The sequence below is a fragment of the Diceros bicornis genome, chromosome X, assembly GCF_020826845.1.
Source record: "Diceros bicornis minor isolate mBicDic1 chromosome X, mDicBic1.mat.cur, whole genome shotgun sequence".
In the NCBI taxonomy this organism is placed as follows: Eukaryota; Metazoa; Chordata; class Mammalia; order Perissodactyla; family Rhinocerotidae; genus Diceros; species Diceros bicornis.
In genome coordinates, this window is record NC_080781.1 from 36,183,201 (window position 1) to 36,200,628 (window position 17,428).

Consider the following 17,428-nt stretch of genomic DNA (forward strand, 5'->3'; position numbering starts at 1 on the left):
TGTCAGTCTTACAAATTAACTGTAGGAAATGTGTACTTCATATTGAGGTACACATTCTTGGAAGATGCACATGAAAGGACAAGCTTCAAAACATAAAACTCAAGCCGAATGTGCAATGACCAAAGATGATACTGTTTATGCCAGTTTGTTATTTCCAAATATAAAAAGAATACATTTTTGAATCTCATTTAATAACCAACATAAAACTGAATAATATAGGTTGGAAAAGCTACAATTTCTATAGGCTAAGCCTATTGTAAGAAAGAAACTTTGGGGTTGTATTGCTCTAGAAAACTTACTTGTTTACGAATCACATAACATTCCAAATTTAAACAATTTCACAGAAGGTTGCAAAAGCCTATATTCCTCTAATAAAGTCAGTTATCAATCAATTCCTCATGGACTTAACACCCGTCTAGAGACCTTGTCACAATCATTTGAACAACTGTATCTTAACAAAAATGATTACTTCTCAGATTCTTGGAAAGAAGAACTATCTATGAGATTTCTTAACAAGGGAAGTGAATGTACTTCCTGGAAATATTAATGCAATTTTGATCTTTATTTTTTTCCTAAGAGACTCCATTTGTTCTTTATTAAGCCTTATGTCATTATTTGTAGCTTCTCTATACTTTGCTTCGATTCCAGCCTGCAGAAAGTTCAAGTGCTGAGGAGATCCCCATGGAAGTAGGGCTGAGTAGGTGGATGGGACCTACTCTGTTCCGTTATCTTTGTTGTAAAATTGGTGTGCAGTGATCAACAGCACAGGCAGAAACAATTTCCCAGAAAGCCAAAACATTCAGCCATCAGCAGACAGTTAGTTAAGAGCCCAGAGGAGACGGTGTTTCATTAGAGCTATTACCTCACAGGACGAGGACTGAGTACGGTAACTTGGCACGATCTTGAAGGTAATACTCCCCCGCATTTCCCGCTGGAGGAAGAAAAAAGGAGAGCTCTCTTAACAAAGAAATGCTGCACACAAAAACATGTAAGAAACCACTCAAAACTTGGGGGGGCAATTAATGCAAGTCAGCTGAGAGTGCATGGGCCTGAAATGAAACGGAGTTACAAAGCAGGGATTGCTCACAGTAAACAGTAGAAGTTGTTCCCGGGAGAAGCCCTGCAAAGTCAGGGCTGACTGCCTTTGTTCACACAGCAGTGGTATAAGTGACCTCCAACAGTCACCGTTTTATAGACATGAATACAAAATCTCAGTGACATGTCTTTCAAAGGTGAATATAAAATGAATTGAACAATAGAACAAGTAATTACATAAAAATCAATATTTGGTAAGCTACGATGTGTACTCCATAAAATGTGCTTTTTATTTCATAATTTTGGCCTTATTTTTTTTACTGTAGTGAGTCTGTGGTGCTTATTTCACACTTAATAGATATTCATAACACAGGAGGCTGCTACACTGCGGTGGGAAGAAGGTCCAGGATCACAGGTCCAAAACAGCTTCCTCTGCTCATCAGGGCCTGTCATTCTGCTTTTTTTTAAATTCAAAATAAAAAATCCAAAGCCTAATTTGAACACGTATTTTGGTTACATATGGTCAAAAACGGCCTGGGGTACTTTGACTTTCCTTCCCTCTGTGCTGTAGAGAAATCCAACACAGCTGGCTATGACTCAGCTAAACCGGAAAGAGGTTTCTGATATTGCTGATGTCAGCAGAGTTGAGGTCAGTGAGAAACTAGTTCACATGCATGCACAACTGGAAAGGTTTTCTTTAAATATCTGCTTGAAAAGAAACAGGAGATGAAAGATGAAAGGAGACTGTTCAAGCCCACACTACTAAAGATGGGCAAAATGTTTGAAAACTCTGTTGCATGTAAGCATTTTCCTAGTTGTCAGTTTTTATGAATGTTATATAATTTCAAGTCCACACAAATGATGGTACTAGAAATACTCTGATTACAAAAGAACAGCTCTTATTTGTGCATTAAAAAACAAGCTAACAACACTAAGATATCACCTTACACCCATTAGAATGGCTATGATCACCAAGACAAAAAATAACAGATATGGAGAAACAGGAACCCTAATTCACTGCTGGTGGGAATGCAAACTGGTGCAGCCACTATGGAAAACAGTATGGAGATTCCTCAAAAAATTAAAAATAGAAATACCTTATGATCCAGCTATCCCACTACTGGGTATTTATCCAAAGAACTTGAAATCAACAATCCAAAGAGGCTTATGCACCCCTATGTTCATTGCAGCATTATTCACTATAGCCAAGACATGGAAGCAACCCAAGTGTTCCTCGACTGATGACTGGATAAAGAAGACGTGGTATATATATATACCATGGAATACTACTCAGCCATAAAAAAGGACAAAATCGTCCCATTTGCAACAACATGGATGGACCTGGAGGGTATTATGTTAAGCAAAATAAGCCAGACAGAGAAAGACAAACACTGTATGATTTCACTCATATGTGGAAGATAAACTAACACGAGGACAGAGAGAACAGTTTTGTGGTTACTGGGGGAAGGGGGTTGCAGGGTGGGCACAAAGGGTGAAGGGGCACATTTATATGGTGACTGACAAACAATAATGTACAACTGGAATCTCACAATGTTATAAACTATCATGACATCAATAAAAAAAATTAGAAAGAAAAAAAAAAAACAAGCTAACAAACTGAAAGTCAATCTTAGAAAAAGAAAAAGAAACTTTCATTTACTCACAAGCATTTTTTGCAGCTGTTCCACTGTTTGGTTAGCCACACTGATGCCATTGATTTCTCGAATTTCATCACCGACATGAAGTGTACCTAAGATTTACACAACGTTATAAACATGAAATTATATATACTTTTTAATAATAAAATCCAAAGGCAACAATGTAAGCAATTTTAAAAAATTAAGCTAAATATTGAAGGCCAATATTTCAGAAACAGGTACAAGTTTGGCTCATGTAGTAAACTCACCAAAAAAGATACATATACTTATGGAAGACTCAGTTTTGAAAGATGGCTGTGGAAATCTGCTTATTTTTCTGAGAGAGGCAGTGTGTATAGTGGTTTAAAATTACGGCTTCTAGATCCAGCCTGTCTGGGTTCAAATCCCACCTATATCACTTACTAGCTTTAAGACCTTGGGTAAGTTACTGAAATTCTCCATGTTTCGGTTTTCACATTTATAAAATGGAGATGAAAATAGTACCTATCTCATAGGATTATTTTCAGGATTAAATGAGTTTAATACATGTAGGGGGCTTAAAACTGTTCTTGGCACATAGTAAGTCCCATTTAAGTGTTTGCTGTTATTATTATCAACCAAATATGATACAAAGGCTGTTGACTTTTAAAGAATTGTGATATAATACCTACATAACTAAACTTTTTTTAGACATAATACAACCTTTTTATAATAATTTGATAGGCATTTCAGGGTCCTGTAATACTTCAACTGGAAAAAGTGACTGAGAACCAATGCTTAAATAGAGTGTTATGTAAAATTTTGCTTCCTTATAAATTGTGCACATGTTTACATACTGACCTGACTTTGCTAGGAAAAGCTCACAGTATCTTTTAGAGGTACACACTAAAATGCATATAAACAAAATAAGATGCTTGGGATTTGCTTCAAAATAATCCAGGGGGGTGGGCAGTAGAGCAAGCACAGATGAAACCAGTGGCCATGAATTAACAACAATTCTAGCTGGGTTATGGGTACATGGGCGATCTCTGCACTATTCTCTCCACTTTTCTCTACTTGAACTTACTGCACTATTCTCTCTACTCATGTTTGAAAATTAACATAATAAAAAATAAAACAAAAATTTGGGTACTTTTGCTTCCAATACGGCTGATTAGTCACTCAAAGACTTTCTCATAACTATATCCTGCTTAGGGCACACCTCTTGAAGTGTTATTGGTCTCACAAAAGCAGTGCAAATCCCCAAGAACACTTCCTACTTCCATCCCCCACTGTCCCCCCCACACAAAAAAACCCTGTGAGCTGGATCCAGAGTGGTGGAAATCTGAGGGTGGAATGAAATAGTGGGAAGGGTAAATGCCATAGTAGCAATGCCTGCTAGCTGGATTCTGAGCCTTGGGCCAACAGCAAGTTAGAGAAGCTGAGCCAAGGATTCCATAGGGAGTCAAGACTCAGACCAGTGGCAATCCATGGCAACTGGTAGAAAAAGGAACAAACCCTCTCTGGAGGAAAGCGTTCCCAGTTTAGGCCCACAGGACTTCCACTGATTAGACAAGCAATGAGCTCACAAAGATCACCAAACATACAATAAGGCAAACTACTATGCGAGTCATCAGAAATAGAAAAAACAGATTTAGATCCTCAAGGAGGATAGATACTGGAATGGTCAGACACGGAATATAAAATAGCTATATGTCAAATATTAGAAAAAAATAAAGGACTCAATTGGAAGGACAAGCACGCAACAAGAGAATATCAGATGTGAACAGACAGATCCGAAAAGAAAAATAAGAACAAATGAGTAGTACTTCTAGAAAAGAAAAATATAACTGGTGATACAAGCCACTGAATGCATGAGTTGAACAGGAGTTCAGATATGGCTGAAGAGAGTTTCAGTGAACTGGAAGACATAACAGATAAATTATCTAGAATGCAGGTCAGATAAATAAGGAGATAAGGAAAATAGGAAACAGGAAATAAAAACAATAGGAAAAAGATATTAGGAGATATGGAGGGAACGTCTAACACACATCTACCTGGAGTTCAGAAGGAGAGAAGAGAAAGAATGGAGAAGAGGCAATATTTGAAGAAATAATGGTTGCAAATTTTCTTGAACTGATGAAAACATGATTACACAGATCTAGGAAGAATAATGTATCCCAAACAGGATAAATAAAAAGAAATCCATGCTGGGAGGTATTGAAACTACGGAACAAAGACAAAGATCTTAAAACATCCAGAGAGAAAGGAGAGATTGCCTACAAAGCAAGGAAAATTATAGTGACATCAGACTTCTCAGTATCAAACAATGGATGCCAAAAGACAACAGAATGGTAACCACCAACCTAAAATTGTGCTTTCAGCAAAATCTTTAAGATTAAGGCTGAAATAAAATATTTACAGATAAACACCACCTGAAAGAGTTTATCAACAAGAGACTAGCACTAAAGGAACTTCTAAGGATGTACTTTAGAAAAAAGGAAAATGTTCCCCAAAGGATGGTCTGAGATGCAAGAAGGGATGGTGAGCAAATAAAATCATAAACATTTATATAAATCCAAACAAAAATGGTCACATATTTTAATAGTAATTTCAAATTTGTGAATTTAAAACAGGACAGAACTAAAATACTGGGCAAGAATAATATGTAAGTCAGGAGTGTGATCAAATTTAGTGTTCCAATGTGTTTGTATTCTTTGGGAGTGGGATTAAGATACTGTTTCACTTTAGTATAAAGTTAAATATGCACAATAAAATTTCAAGGTAACCACCTAAAAAATGGAAACAGAGTGCTGAAATTCTAAACTACCAGGGGACAAAAAAGAAACAAAAAATAAACAAGAGAATCAATTAAAAAATGGAATAAATATAAATAAAAAAGCATGATAGAGATCATCACAATAAATATTAATGGACTCACTTTGCCCATTAAAAGATAGCAATCATCAGAGTGCACTAAAAAATGAAAAACCCAGCTTTGGAAATGTTTGTAAGAGACACACTACAGCATATAAACACAGAATGATTGGAAATAACAGGATGGAAGAAAACATGCTAGCAAATACTAAAATAAGGCTGGAATAACTATATTAATATTATATAAAATAGGTTTTAAGTAGAAAGCATTATCAAGGATAGAAATGGTTACCAGGCACTTCTATGTACCTAATAAAACAGCTTCAAATACATAAAGCCAAAATTGAGAGATCTATAGGTAGAAAATGAAAAACTCTACTATAATAATGAGATATTTTAACAATTATTGATAGGTCAAATAAAAAATTAGTCAAGATATAGAAGATTTGAAAGAAAACATTAACAACCCCAAGCCAATCATCATATAGAGAACTCTGCATGCAACAATTAAGAATAAACACTCAAGTACACATGGACCACTTACAAAAATGATTAAAGTGCTATGCCATAAAGCAAGTCTCAACAAACCTCAAAGAAATGGTGTCACACAGACCACATTCTCTGACCACAATGTGATTAAGTTATATTATAAAAAGAAATATATAGAAAATCCTCTTAAATATAGTACATAAAAAACTAAGTAACTTAAGGGTCAATGAAAAATATCATAATAGAAATTTTAAAATACTTAGACCTGAATTATAATAAAAATGCTTCATCTCAAAACTGGTGGGATACAGTTAATACAAAACTTAGAGGTAGAGTTTAGTTTTAAATGCATATATTAGAAATGAAGAAAGACTAGAATACATGAACTGTCTCATTTAAAAAGTTAGATAAAACCAATAGGAAGTAGAAGGAAGGAGATAATAAAAAAATTAGATCATAAAACAATGAAATAGAAAATAAATATACAATAGAGAGAATTAACAGAACCCAAAGTGGGTCTTCGAACAAACCTTGGGGAAGTTGATCAAGAGAAAAAAGACAAGGCACAAATAAACGATATTACGTATAAACAAGGGACTATAATTACAGAGATGGCAGAGAATAAAAAGGTATAAGAACACTAAGAAGAAGCTCACTGAAATAATTTGTAAAAATTTAAGATTTTTCAGGAAAATGTAATTTACCATAACTCACTCAAGATATAGAAAGCCTGAATAGCCTTATGAATGTTCAAGAAACTGAAGCAAACAAAAACAAAAACAAAAACTTTCCTAAAACAAAAACAAAAACAAAATACCAGGCCCTGACAGTTTTATAGGCAGGTTCTACCAAACTTTCAAGGTACAAATCATTTCAATATTATACAAAGTCTTTCAGAGAACTCATGAAGAGAGAAGGCTCTCCAAGTCATTCTATAAGGCCAGTGTTGACTTTGAAACTAAAATCAGAGAAACACAAGAGAGGAAAATTAACTACAGGCCAGTCTCACTCATAATTGCAAATATGAAAATCCTAAACAAAATATGAGTATACACAATGACTTAGCTGTATTTATCTGAGAAATGCAAGGCGGGGTTTATCATTATGCAATCTTTAAAAGTCATTTACCACATTAACAGATAAAAAGAAAAAAACAAATGATCATCTCAGCAGATGCAGAAAAAACATTTGATAAAATTCAAAACCCAATCATAATTAAAATGCCCAGCAACTAAGAATATGAGAGAACTTCTTCAGTCCTAATAAAAGGTATCCACTAAAAATCTAGAGTAAGCATTATTCTTCGTGGGGAAACATTGGAAAGCTACCTTTTAAAAACAATAGGACAAGGTTGTCCACTATACCACTTCTATTCAAGACAGGAGGTCCTAGCCAGTGCAGTAACATAAGAAAAAGAGATTAAAGAAATAATGATGTTGTGACTTTACTGAATTTATAGCAAATTATTATTTTAATTTTTTTTGCTGAGGAACATTCACCCTGAACTAACATCTGTGCCAATCTTCCTCTATTTTGTATGCGGGTCGCCACCACAGCATGGCTGCCAATGAGTGGTGTAGGTCTGTGCTCAGGAACTGAACCCAGGCTGCTGAAGTGGAGTGCACCGAACTTAACCATTACGCCACAGGGCCGGCCTCTATAGCAAACTATTAAAAATAATAAACAAAAAATCAATACTGGAATCTAAAACCAAACATCCTCCTGTGTGAGTGCAGTCCACACCCAAAGCCTATCAAGATTCCCCTGAAGGCAGCAGTAATGGCCAGAAACCATCTGTGTACATAGCCGTCATCTCTAAAGAGGACAGGCGGGCACTAAAATGCTTACGGTGTTACTTCTTGCTCTCTGGGGTTAAGGAAAGAGGTGTTAAGTACAAAAATAACCCTATCTCAAAGAAAGGAAGTCTAATTTTTGGACAGGAGAATCATTTTTGGATCAGCCTCTAAATACTAGTGCATACAACTCAGCCCTTTCAAAGAGGAGCCTAAACCTATATGTCCAAATCCTGCCTACCTGACGGTTAATGCAAGTTGCACTTTCCCCAAAACCATTCTTCATCTACTTCAGTTCTTAGTGAATTCCTTCCTCAGAATGACTGCACTTACTGTAGCAGGTATTAAGAACTTAATCATAGATTTGATATCTCTTATTTTACCATTTAAATTTTATAGTTATCTATCAAACATCAATCTCCTAATTTATAAATAGTATATCTCATTTCTGAATGAATGAGAGAGTAATCCTTGAAGTGTCATTTAACTTATATATATATATATATATATATATATATATATATATATATATATATATGTATACACACCTTAGTTTACTTTATCTCCCATGGTCTCTAATAAGTCAGAATCTAAACAGTGATTCAGAGATGCTCCAGCAATAGAACTGTAATATACCCTCCCTCCATTATCTACAGGCTGGAGCATGTGCAGATGAATAAGAACAAATGGAGGCCAACAGTGATTAAAATCAAAGATAGATAACTTAAACAGATCGTTTGTATGGACCATAAATTAAACAGGTCTTTTATATGGATTGCAAAAGCACTTTCTCCAAAGGATACAGGAAAAAAAGTTAAGGAAGGAAAGAAAGAATTATATATATGAAACTTACCTTGCCTGTGAATCATGCCCCCATGCATAATTCTTGCAACAATACAATGATTTAGCTCATTCATTTTTAAAGTGATTCCCTGTAACAAGTTAAGTAAAAACAGAATTACTATGAGAGGGCACTTCTTTTTATATTGTGATTTTGTTGTTGATAATTTTAATTATAAAAGTTAGGAAAACATTAAAGAAAATATGGAAAATGAAAAAACCGTCCATTACTCTACCATGCCATGACAAAACATTATTTTTGGTATTTTGATTGCTATAATAGTAAACATACATTTATACAGTGCTTTTTAATCTAATTATATTTTCACGTTGCTTTATTTTTTATGTTGCTAATCATTTTTAAAACCAGTTTTTATTAATGTATAATTGACACACTTATTTAAAGTGTACAATTTGATAAGTTTGATATATGTATACATGTGTGAAACCATCACCACAATCAGGATAGTGACTATATCCATCACTCCCAAAAGTTTCCTCGTGCCCTCTGGTGATCTACTCCCATCCCTCCACGCCCACTCCCTTCTCCAAACATCCCCAAGCAACCACTGATATGCTTTCGCTGGCTGTAAGATTAGCTTGCACTTTCCTTAAATGAACTCATACAGTACTCATTTTTTGTTGCTCTTTTTTCACTCACAATGTGAGATTCAACCACACTGCTGCATGTATCAATAGTTCATTCTTTGTTCTTGCTGAGTATTCCATTGTATGGATATACTATTTTGTTTATCCATTCACCCACTGAATTGTTTCTAGCTTTTGGCTATTAAAATAAAGCTGTATTCCTGGGTTAGTCTCCACGTGGTCATGACGTATTCGTCGTCTTTTTTTTTTATAATATAGATTTGTTTAGAAGTTTTGCATCTATGTTCATGAGGACTACTGGTCTGTAGTCTTCTTGTAATGTCTTTATCTGGTTTTGGTCTCAGGGTAATGCTATAATAATAATGATAATGATAATAGTAATAAAAAATAGTAAGTTGGGAAGAAAATTCCTTCCTTTTTAATGTTTTGGGAAGAGTTTGTGTAGAACTGGTATTATTTCTTTATTATATGTTTGGTAGAATTCACCAGTGAAGACGTCTTGCCCTGGAGTTTTCTTTGAGCAATGATTTTTAACTACAAACTCAATTTTTAAATAGTATAACGTGATTCAGTTTATTCCGTGTTAAGTGAGCTTTGGTAGTTTCTATCTTCCAAGAAATTTGTCCATTTCATCTAAGTTGTTGAATTTATTAGCATAAAGTTGTTTACCATATTTCCTTATTATCCTTTTTATATCTGTAGAATCTGTATTAATGTCACTTCTCTTATGTACAATATTGGTAATTAGTGTCTTTTTTTTCCTGATCAGTCTGATCTTCTCAAAGAAAAAGTTTTTGTTTTATTGATTTTCCTCTATTGTTTTTCTGTTTTGTATTTCATTGATCTCCACTTTGATCTTAATTATTTCTTTTCTTTTACTCACTTTGAGCTTAGTTTGCTTTTTTTTTGTTCTAGTTTCTTAAGGTAGAAGCTGAGGTCATTGATTTAAGACATTTCTTCTTTTCTAATATAGGTGTTTAGTGCTACACATTTCTCCCTAAGTACTACTTGAGCAGCATCCCACAAATTCTGGTATGTTGTAGTTTCATTTTCATTCACTTCAAAATACTTTTTAATTTCCCTTTTGATTTCTTCTTTGGTCCATAGGTTATTTAGAATTGTGTTATTTAGTTTTCAAGTGCTTGGGGATTTTCCCAGAGATCTTTCTGTTATTCATTTCTAATTTAATCCCACTGTGGTCTGAGGATACACTTTGATATTAATATAGCCACTCCAGCTTCCTTGTGATTAATGTCATCATAGTATATCTTTTCCTATCCTTTTACTTTGAAACTATTTATCTTTATGTATAAAGCATTTCTTGCAGGCAATATATAATTGGGTCACGCTTTTTTCCCCCCTTAATCTGACAATCTCTGCTTTTTAATTGGGGGAATTTAGACTATTTACATTTAACATGTTTATTATACAATCAGGTATAAATATGTCTTCTTGCTATTTGATTTCTATTTGTTTTACCTGTTCTATGTTCCCCATTTCCTCTTTTTCTGCCTTCTTTCAGGTTAGTTAGTTTATTTTTATTCTGTTTTCTCTCCTGTGTTGCCTTATTTGCTAGAATTCCATTTTGTTGTATTAGTGGTTGCTTTTGGGTGTATAGCATACATCTTTAACTTACCACAGTCTACCTTTAAGTGATATTATAGCACGTTGTTACTGCCCAAGGCGGGGTCTTCTGCCCACTGCAAGACATGCCAACAGTCAAGAGGCAAGGAGGTAGGAGAGAAAGGACTTTTTATTACAGCTTGCCAGCAAGAGGGAAGATGGCTGACTAATGCCTAAAAGAATCATCTTACAGAACAAAGACTACAGGCCAGTTATATAGCAGGTTGGTCTCTGGGTGCAGGAGGTAGCTGGTCTTCCAGGTGGGGGCATCCATCTGATCTCCAGGTGGGAGCAGACATCTGGTCTTAGTTTCTGATAGTCTTTTGTTTTACTAGATATGCATCAGAGACCTGAGGAACACCCTACACCCTAATCATTCAGTTGTCATGGATGATGGCTGTCAGCATAGACTCTCTGCCCCGGGGGTCATCACATTCCTAAGGAACTCAAAAGAATAAAGTTATCAACTTACAGCAGCTGAAAGGGGCCATAAAATCCACAGAGCATGTCTGGGTTAGTTAATCAGAGGCCACTGAAAGTTACAATATGGTTTTTTCCCTACAATATGGCTTCCCTCATGTCAACTTTGTGTTGAGCTGGTATCAATGTCACATATAAGAACCTTATAACAGTATACTTCTACTTCCTTCCTCCTGACCTTTACGCTACTATTGTTATACCTTTTACTTTTACATGTTATAAATCCCCAAACACATTGCTATTATTTTTGTTTAAACTGCCAATTATCTTTTAAAGAGATTTAAATGATAAGGATGTCTTTTAATATTTCTTATACCGTAGGTCTACTGAATTCTTTCAGTTTTAGTATGTTTTTTTTTTTAAATTTTTTGTTTATTGCAGTAACATTGGTTTATAAAATTCTATAAATTTCAGGTGTACATCATTATACTTCTATTTCTGCATAGATTACATCATGTTCACCACCAAAATACTAATTACAACCCATCACCACACACATGTGCCCAATTATCCCTTTTGCCCTCCTCCCACCCCCCTTCCCCTCTGGTAACCACCAATCCAATCTCTGTCTCTATGTGTTTGTTTATTGCTGTTGTTATCTACTACGTAATGAAGGAAATCATACAGTATTTGACCTTCTCCCTCTGACTTATTTCACTTTGCATAATACCCTCAATGTCCATCCATGTTGTCACAAATGGCTGGATTTCATCGCTTCTTATGGCTGAGTAGTATTCCATTGTGTATATATACCACATCTTCTTTATCCATTCGTCCCTTGATGGGCCCTTAGGTTGCTTCCAAGTCTTGGCTACTGTGAATAACGCTGCAATGAACTCAGGGGTGCACGTATCTTTATGCATTGGTGTTTTCAAGTTCTGTGGATAAATACCCAGCAGTGGAATAGCTGGATCATATGGTAGTTCTATCCTTGATTTTTTGAGGAATCTCCATACTGTTTTCCATAGTGGCTGCACCAGTTTGCACTCCCACCAGCAGTGTATGAGAGTTCCCTTCTCTCCACACCCTCTCCAACACATGTTGTTTCCTGTCTTGTTAATTATAGCCATTCTGACGGGCGTAAGGTGATATCTCATTGTAGTTTTGATTTGCATTTCCCTGATAGCTAATGATTTTGAACATCTTTTCATGTGTCTGTTGGCCATCTGTATATCTTCTTTGGAGAAATGTCTGTTCAGGTCTTTTGCCCATATTTAATTGGGTTGTTAGGTTTTTTATTGTCGAGATGCATCAGTTCTTTATATATTTTGGAGATTAACCCCTTATCAGATGTATGGTTTGCAAATATCTTCTCCCAATTGTCAGGCTGTCTTTTTTTTTTTTTAATTTTTATTTTCCCCCAAAGCCCCAGTAGATAGTTGTATATCATAGCTGCACATCCTTCTAGTTGCTGTATGTGGGACGCAGCCTCAGCATGGCCAGAGAAGCAGCGTCAGTGCGCTCCCGGGATCTGAACCCAGGCCGCCAGCAGTGGAGCACGTGCACTTAACCACTAAGCCACGGGGCCGGCCCAGGTTGTCTTTTTGTTTTGTTGATGGTTTCCTTTGCTGTGCAGAAGCTTTTTAGTTTGATGTAGTCCCATTTGTTTATTTTTTCTATTGCTTCTCTTGCCTGGTCAGACACAGTGCTTGAAAATATGTCGCTAAGACCAATGTCGAAGAGCGTACTGCCTATGTTTTCTTCTAGAAGTTTCATAGTTTCAGGTCTTATATTCAACTCTTTAATCCATTTGGAGTTAATTTTTGTGTATGGTGTAAGGTAAGGGTCTACTTTCATTTTTTTGCATGTGGCTATCCAGTTTTCCCAACACCATTTGTTGAAGAGACTTTCTTTTCTCCATTGTATGTTCTTGACTCCTTTGTCAAAGATTAGCCGTCCATAGATGTGTGGGTTTATTTCTGGGGCTTTTGATTCTATTCCATGGATCTGTGTGTCTGTTTTTGTGCCAGTACCACGCTGTTTTGGTTACTATAGCTTTGTAGTATATTTTGAAATCAGGGAGTGTGATACCTCCAGCTTTGTTCTTTTTTCTCAGGATTCCTTTAACTATTTGGGGTCTTTTGTTGTTCTGTATAAATTTTAGGATTCTTTGTTCTATTTCTGTGAAAAATATTGTTGGAACTTTGATAGGGATTGCATTGAATCTATAGATTGCTTTAGGAAGTATGGACATCTTAACTATGTTAATTCTTCCAATCCAAGAGCATGGAACATCTTTCCATTTCTTTGTGTCTTCTTCAATTTCTTTCAGCAATGTTTTCTAGTTTTCGGTGTACAGATCTTTCACCTCTTTGGTTAAGTTTATTCCTAGGTATTTTATTCTTTTTGTTGCAATTGTAAATGGGATTGTATTCTTAATTTCTCTTTCTGCTACTTCCTTGTTAGTGTATAGAAATACAACTGATGTTTGTATGTTGATTTTGTATCCTGCAACTTTACCGTATTCGTTTATTACTTCTAAAAGTTTTCTGGTGGATTCTTGAGGGTTTTCTATATATAAAGTCATGTCATCTGCAAATAGTGACGGTTTCACTTCTTCCTTTCCAATTTGGATCCCTTTGATTTCTTTTTCTTGCCTGATTGCTCTGGCTAGGACTTCCAGTACTATGTTACATAGGAGTGGTGACAGTGGGCATCCTTGTCTGGTTCCTGTTCTTAGAGGGATAGCTTTCAGTTTTTCACCATTGAGGATGATATTAGCTGTGGGTTTCTCATATATGGCCTTTGTTATGTTGAGGTACTTTCCTTCTATACCCATTTTATTCAGAGTTTTTATCATCAATGGATGCTGTATCTTGTCAAATGCTTTCTCTGCATCTATTGAGATGATCATGTGATTTTTATTCTTCATTTTATTAATGTGGTGTATTACGTTGATTGATTTGTGAATGTTAAACCATCCCTGCATACCTGGAATAAATCCCACTTGATCATGGTGTATAATCTTTTTAACGTATTGTTGTATGCGATTTGCTAGTATTTTGTTGAGGATTTTTGCATCGATGTTCATCAGTGATATTGGCCTGTAATTTTCTTTTTCTGTCTTGTCCTTGTCTGGTTTTGGTATCAGGGTAATGTCGGCTTCGTAGAATGAGTTAGGGAGCTTCCCCCCTCCTCAATTTTTTGGAAGAGTTTGAGAAGGATAGGTATTAAGTCTTCCTTGAATGTTTGGTAGAATTCACCAGGGAAGCCGTCTGGTCCTGGACTTCTATTTTTGGGGAGGTTTGTGATTACTGTTTCGATCTCCTTACTGGTGATTGGTCTATTCAAATTCTCTACTTCTTCTTGATGCAGTTTTGGAAGGTTGTATGATTCTAAGAATTTATACATTTACTTTGACGTGTTATAAACTCCCAAACACATTGCTATTATTTTCGTCTAAACTGCCAATTATCTTTTAAAGAGATTTAAATGATAAGGATGTCTTTTAATATTTTTTATGCTGTAGGTCTACTGAATTCTTTCAGTTTTAGTATGTTTGAAAATGTTTTTATTTTATCTTTATTTTCTGAAAGACACCTTTGCTGGATTTAAAATTCTAAGTTGAGAGGTGTTTTTTTCTTTCAGTACTTTAAAAACCTCGTTCTTAATTGTACTGTTTCTGATAAGAAATCTGATATCATCCTTATCTTTGTTCCTCTGTATGTAACATTTCTTTTTTTATCTCTGACTGTTTTTAAGATCTTCTATTTATCATGAGGTTCTAAGCAGTTTGATTACAATGTAGCTTTGTGTTGTTTTTTCATGTTTCTTGTGCTTGGGGTTCATTTAAAAAAAAAAATCAGTTGATTTTTTTTTTTTTGGCAGGGAAAGATTCGCCCTGAGCTAACATGTATTGCCAATCTTTCTCTTTTTTTTCCCTCCCCAAAGCCCCACTGCATGGTTGTATATCCTAGTTGTAAGTCCTTCTAGTTGTTCTATGTGAGCCACCACCACAGCATGGCCACTGACAGATGGGTGGTGTGGTTCTCCAACTGGGAAACGAACCCAGGCTGCCAAAGTGGTGAGAGCACCGAACTTTAACCACTAGGCCATCAGGGCTGGCTCTCATTGTGGTTCTCATAACTGCAGATTTATAGTTTTCATCAAGTTTGGAATGTTTTCAGCCATTATTTCTTCAAATATTTTTTCTGTCTCTTCTTCATTCTCTTCTCCTTCATAGACTCCAACTAACCATATGCTAGGCTGCTTGAAGTTGTTCTACAGCTCAGTGATGCTCTTTTCATTTTAAAAAGTCCCTTTTCTCTGTGTTTTGTTTTGGATATGTTTGGATATTGCTATGTCTTTGAGTTCACTAATATTTTCTTCTGAAATATCTAATCTGCCATTAATTTCATAGTGCATTTTTCTGCTAATTCTAATATATTTGTCAGTTCTGTGTCAGTTTTGATTGATTGATTATTCTCCATATTAAGGTCACATTTTCCTGCCCCTTTACATGCCTAATAATCCTTGACTAGATGCCAGACATTGTGAATTTTATCTTGTTGCATGCTAGATGTTTTTTTATTCCTGTAAATATTCTTCAGCTTTGTTTTGGGATGTGGTTCAGTTACTTGGAAATAGTTTGATCCTTTGGGTCTTGGTTTCATGATTTGTTAGGCATGCCTGGAGCAATTCTCCATCTAGGGCTAATTATTCCTCATTACAGAGGCAAGACCTTCCCGAGCACTCTACACAATGCCCATCAACTGGTTTTTCCAGTCTGGCTGGTGGGAACAGGGAGTGAGTGTTAAGCATTGTTCCCTTTAATCCTTTTGGATAGTGTTTCCTTGGCTCTGGGTAGTTCCCTCTCATAAATGTGCTGATCATTATTCAGATGAATACTCGAGGGAGACCCTCTATAGATCTCTGGGGTTCTCTCTTTGTGCAGCTCTCTCCTCTTCAGTACTCTGTCCTATGAACTTTAGGTGCCTTGGTCTCCCCGCAGACTCGCAGCTCTGTCTCCTCAATTCAGGGAGTCTGCCTCAGTTCCCTTCCCTATGCAGTGGCCTGGAAAGTATCTCAAGTCAGTAATGTGGAGCAATCATAGGGCTCACCTGTTTGCTTCCTGTCTCTTAGGAATCACTGTCTTTCGTTGTCTGATGTCCAATGTCTTGAAAACTGTTCTTTCACGTAATTTTGTCTGTTTTTTAAATTTTTTTGGTTGTTTCCAGTGAGAGGGTAAATCTGGTCCCTGTTACTCCACCTTGGCCAGAAGTGGAAGCTCTACATATTTAATCCCAGAATACTATTCTTTGGAGTGGATTACTTTTTGTTTTCCAATTATTCACCATTATATGACAAGCTTTCATAAACATATTTTGGCATTAGACCTAGTTGATTCTAAGAATCACATGGGGACCTTTTAAATAAAACTGACTTTTAAACTCAATCTTTGGATTTAGATTTAGGAAGTCTGGAATGGAGCCCAGAAATCTATATTTTTAACAAGTTCCCTTGGTGAAAACTGGTCTTGAATTTGCAATGATTAAGGGTAGGGGGACTCTGTCTTATCTTCTTCACTGGAGAATAACACTCTATTAGAAAGCTTCATGAAAATATTTGAGACTTTATAATCTAGACTCTGTCTGAATTTGTACAATTCTACAAAATATAACTTTGCATAGTTCCTATTTTTCAGTTCTTAGAAGTGGTAGGCAAGCAATGTAAAAAACTGGTTTATCAAAATGTTTCTAGTCTCCACATTCGACTGTAATGTTCAAGTTTCATTTCCAACTTGTACATTTAATCAGCATGTACAGTTACCAAAAGAGGTGTTCCTGGAAAAATGCTGTAAGTTAATGTGTAAGTCAAATCTAATTTAATAAGGGAAATGATAGTACAATGAGGGTTCCATCTTTGAAATTAATAAATTAATGTATTCATTCAACCAATATTACTGTAAACCTATTATGTGGCAGACACTCTGCTAGGCACAGCAGTGAATGAGACAAACAGGGTCTCTCACGGCTAGGGGAAGTTCACCTCAAACCAAGTGGAGTTAACATTTATTATTTTGTCTGCCCCAAACATTTCTCTGCGGAGAGAAATTGCCTCATGTTC

At 35.7% G+C, this 17,428-nt stretch overlaps 1 protein-coding gene across 10 annotated transcripts in view; it reads right to left on the reverse strand.

Annotated features, from left to right (window-relative positions):
- The window catches only part of CASK (calcium/calmodulin dependent serine protein kinase), a 381,795-nt gene that overhangs the window by 35,348 nt on the left and 329,019 nt on the right, over nt 1–17,428 (reverse strand). For all 10 annotated transcript variants that reach the window (XM_058535677.1, XM_058535675.1, XM_058535673.1 and 7 more), the window contains 3 exons: nt 8,664–8,742; nt 2,700–2,785; nt 863–931 (listed from right to left, as the gene is read on the reverse strand). In XM_058535677.1, the coding sequence (XP_058391660.1) occupies nt 863–931; nt 2,700–2,785; nt 8,664–8,742 (234 nt within the window). The remainder of the gene's footprint in view (nt 1–862; nt 932–2,699; nt 2,786–8,663; nt 8,743–17,428) is intronic.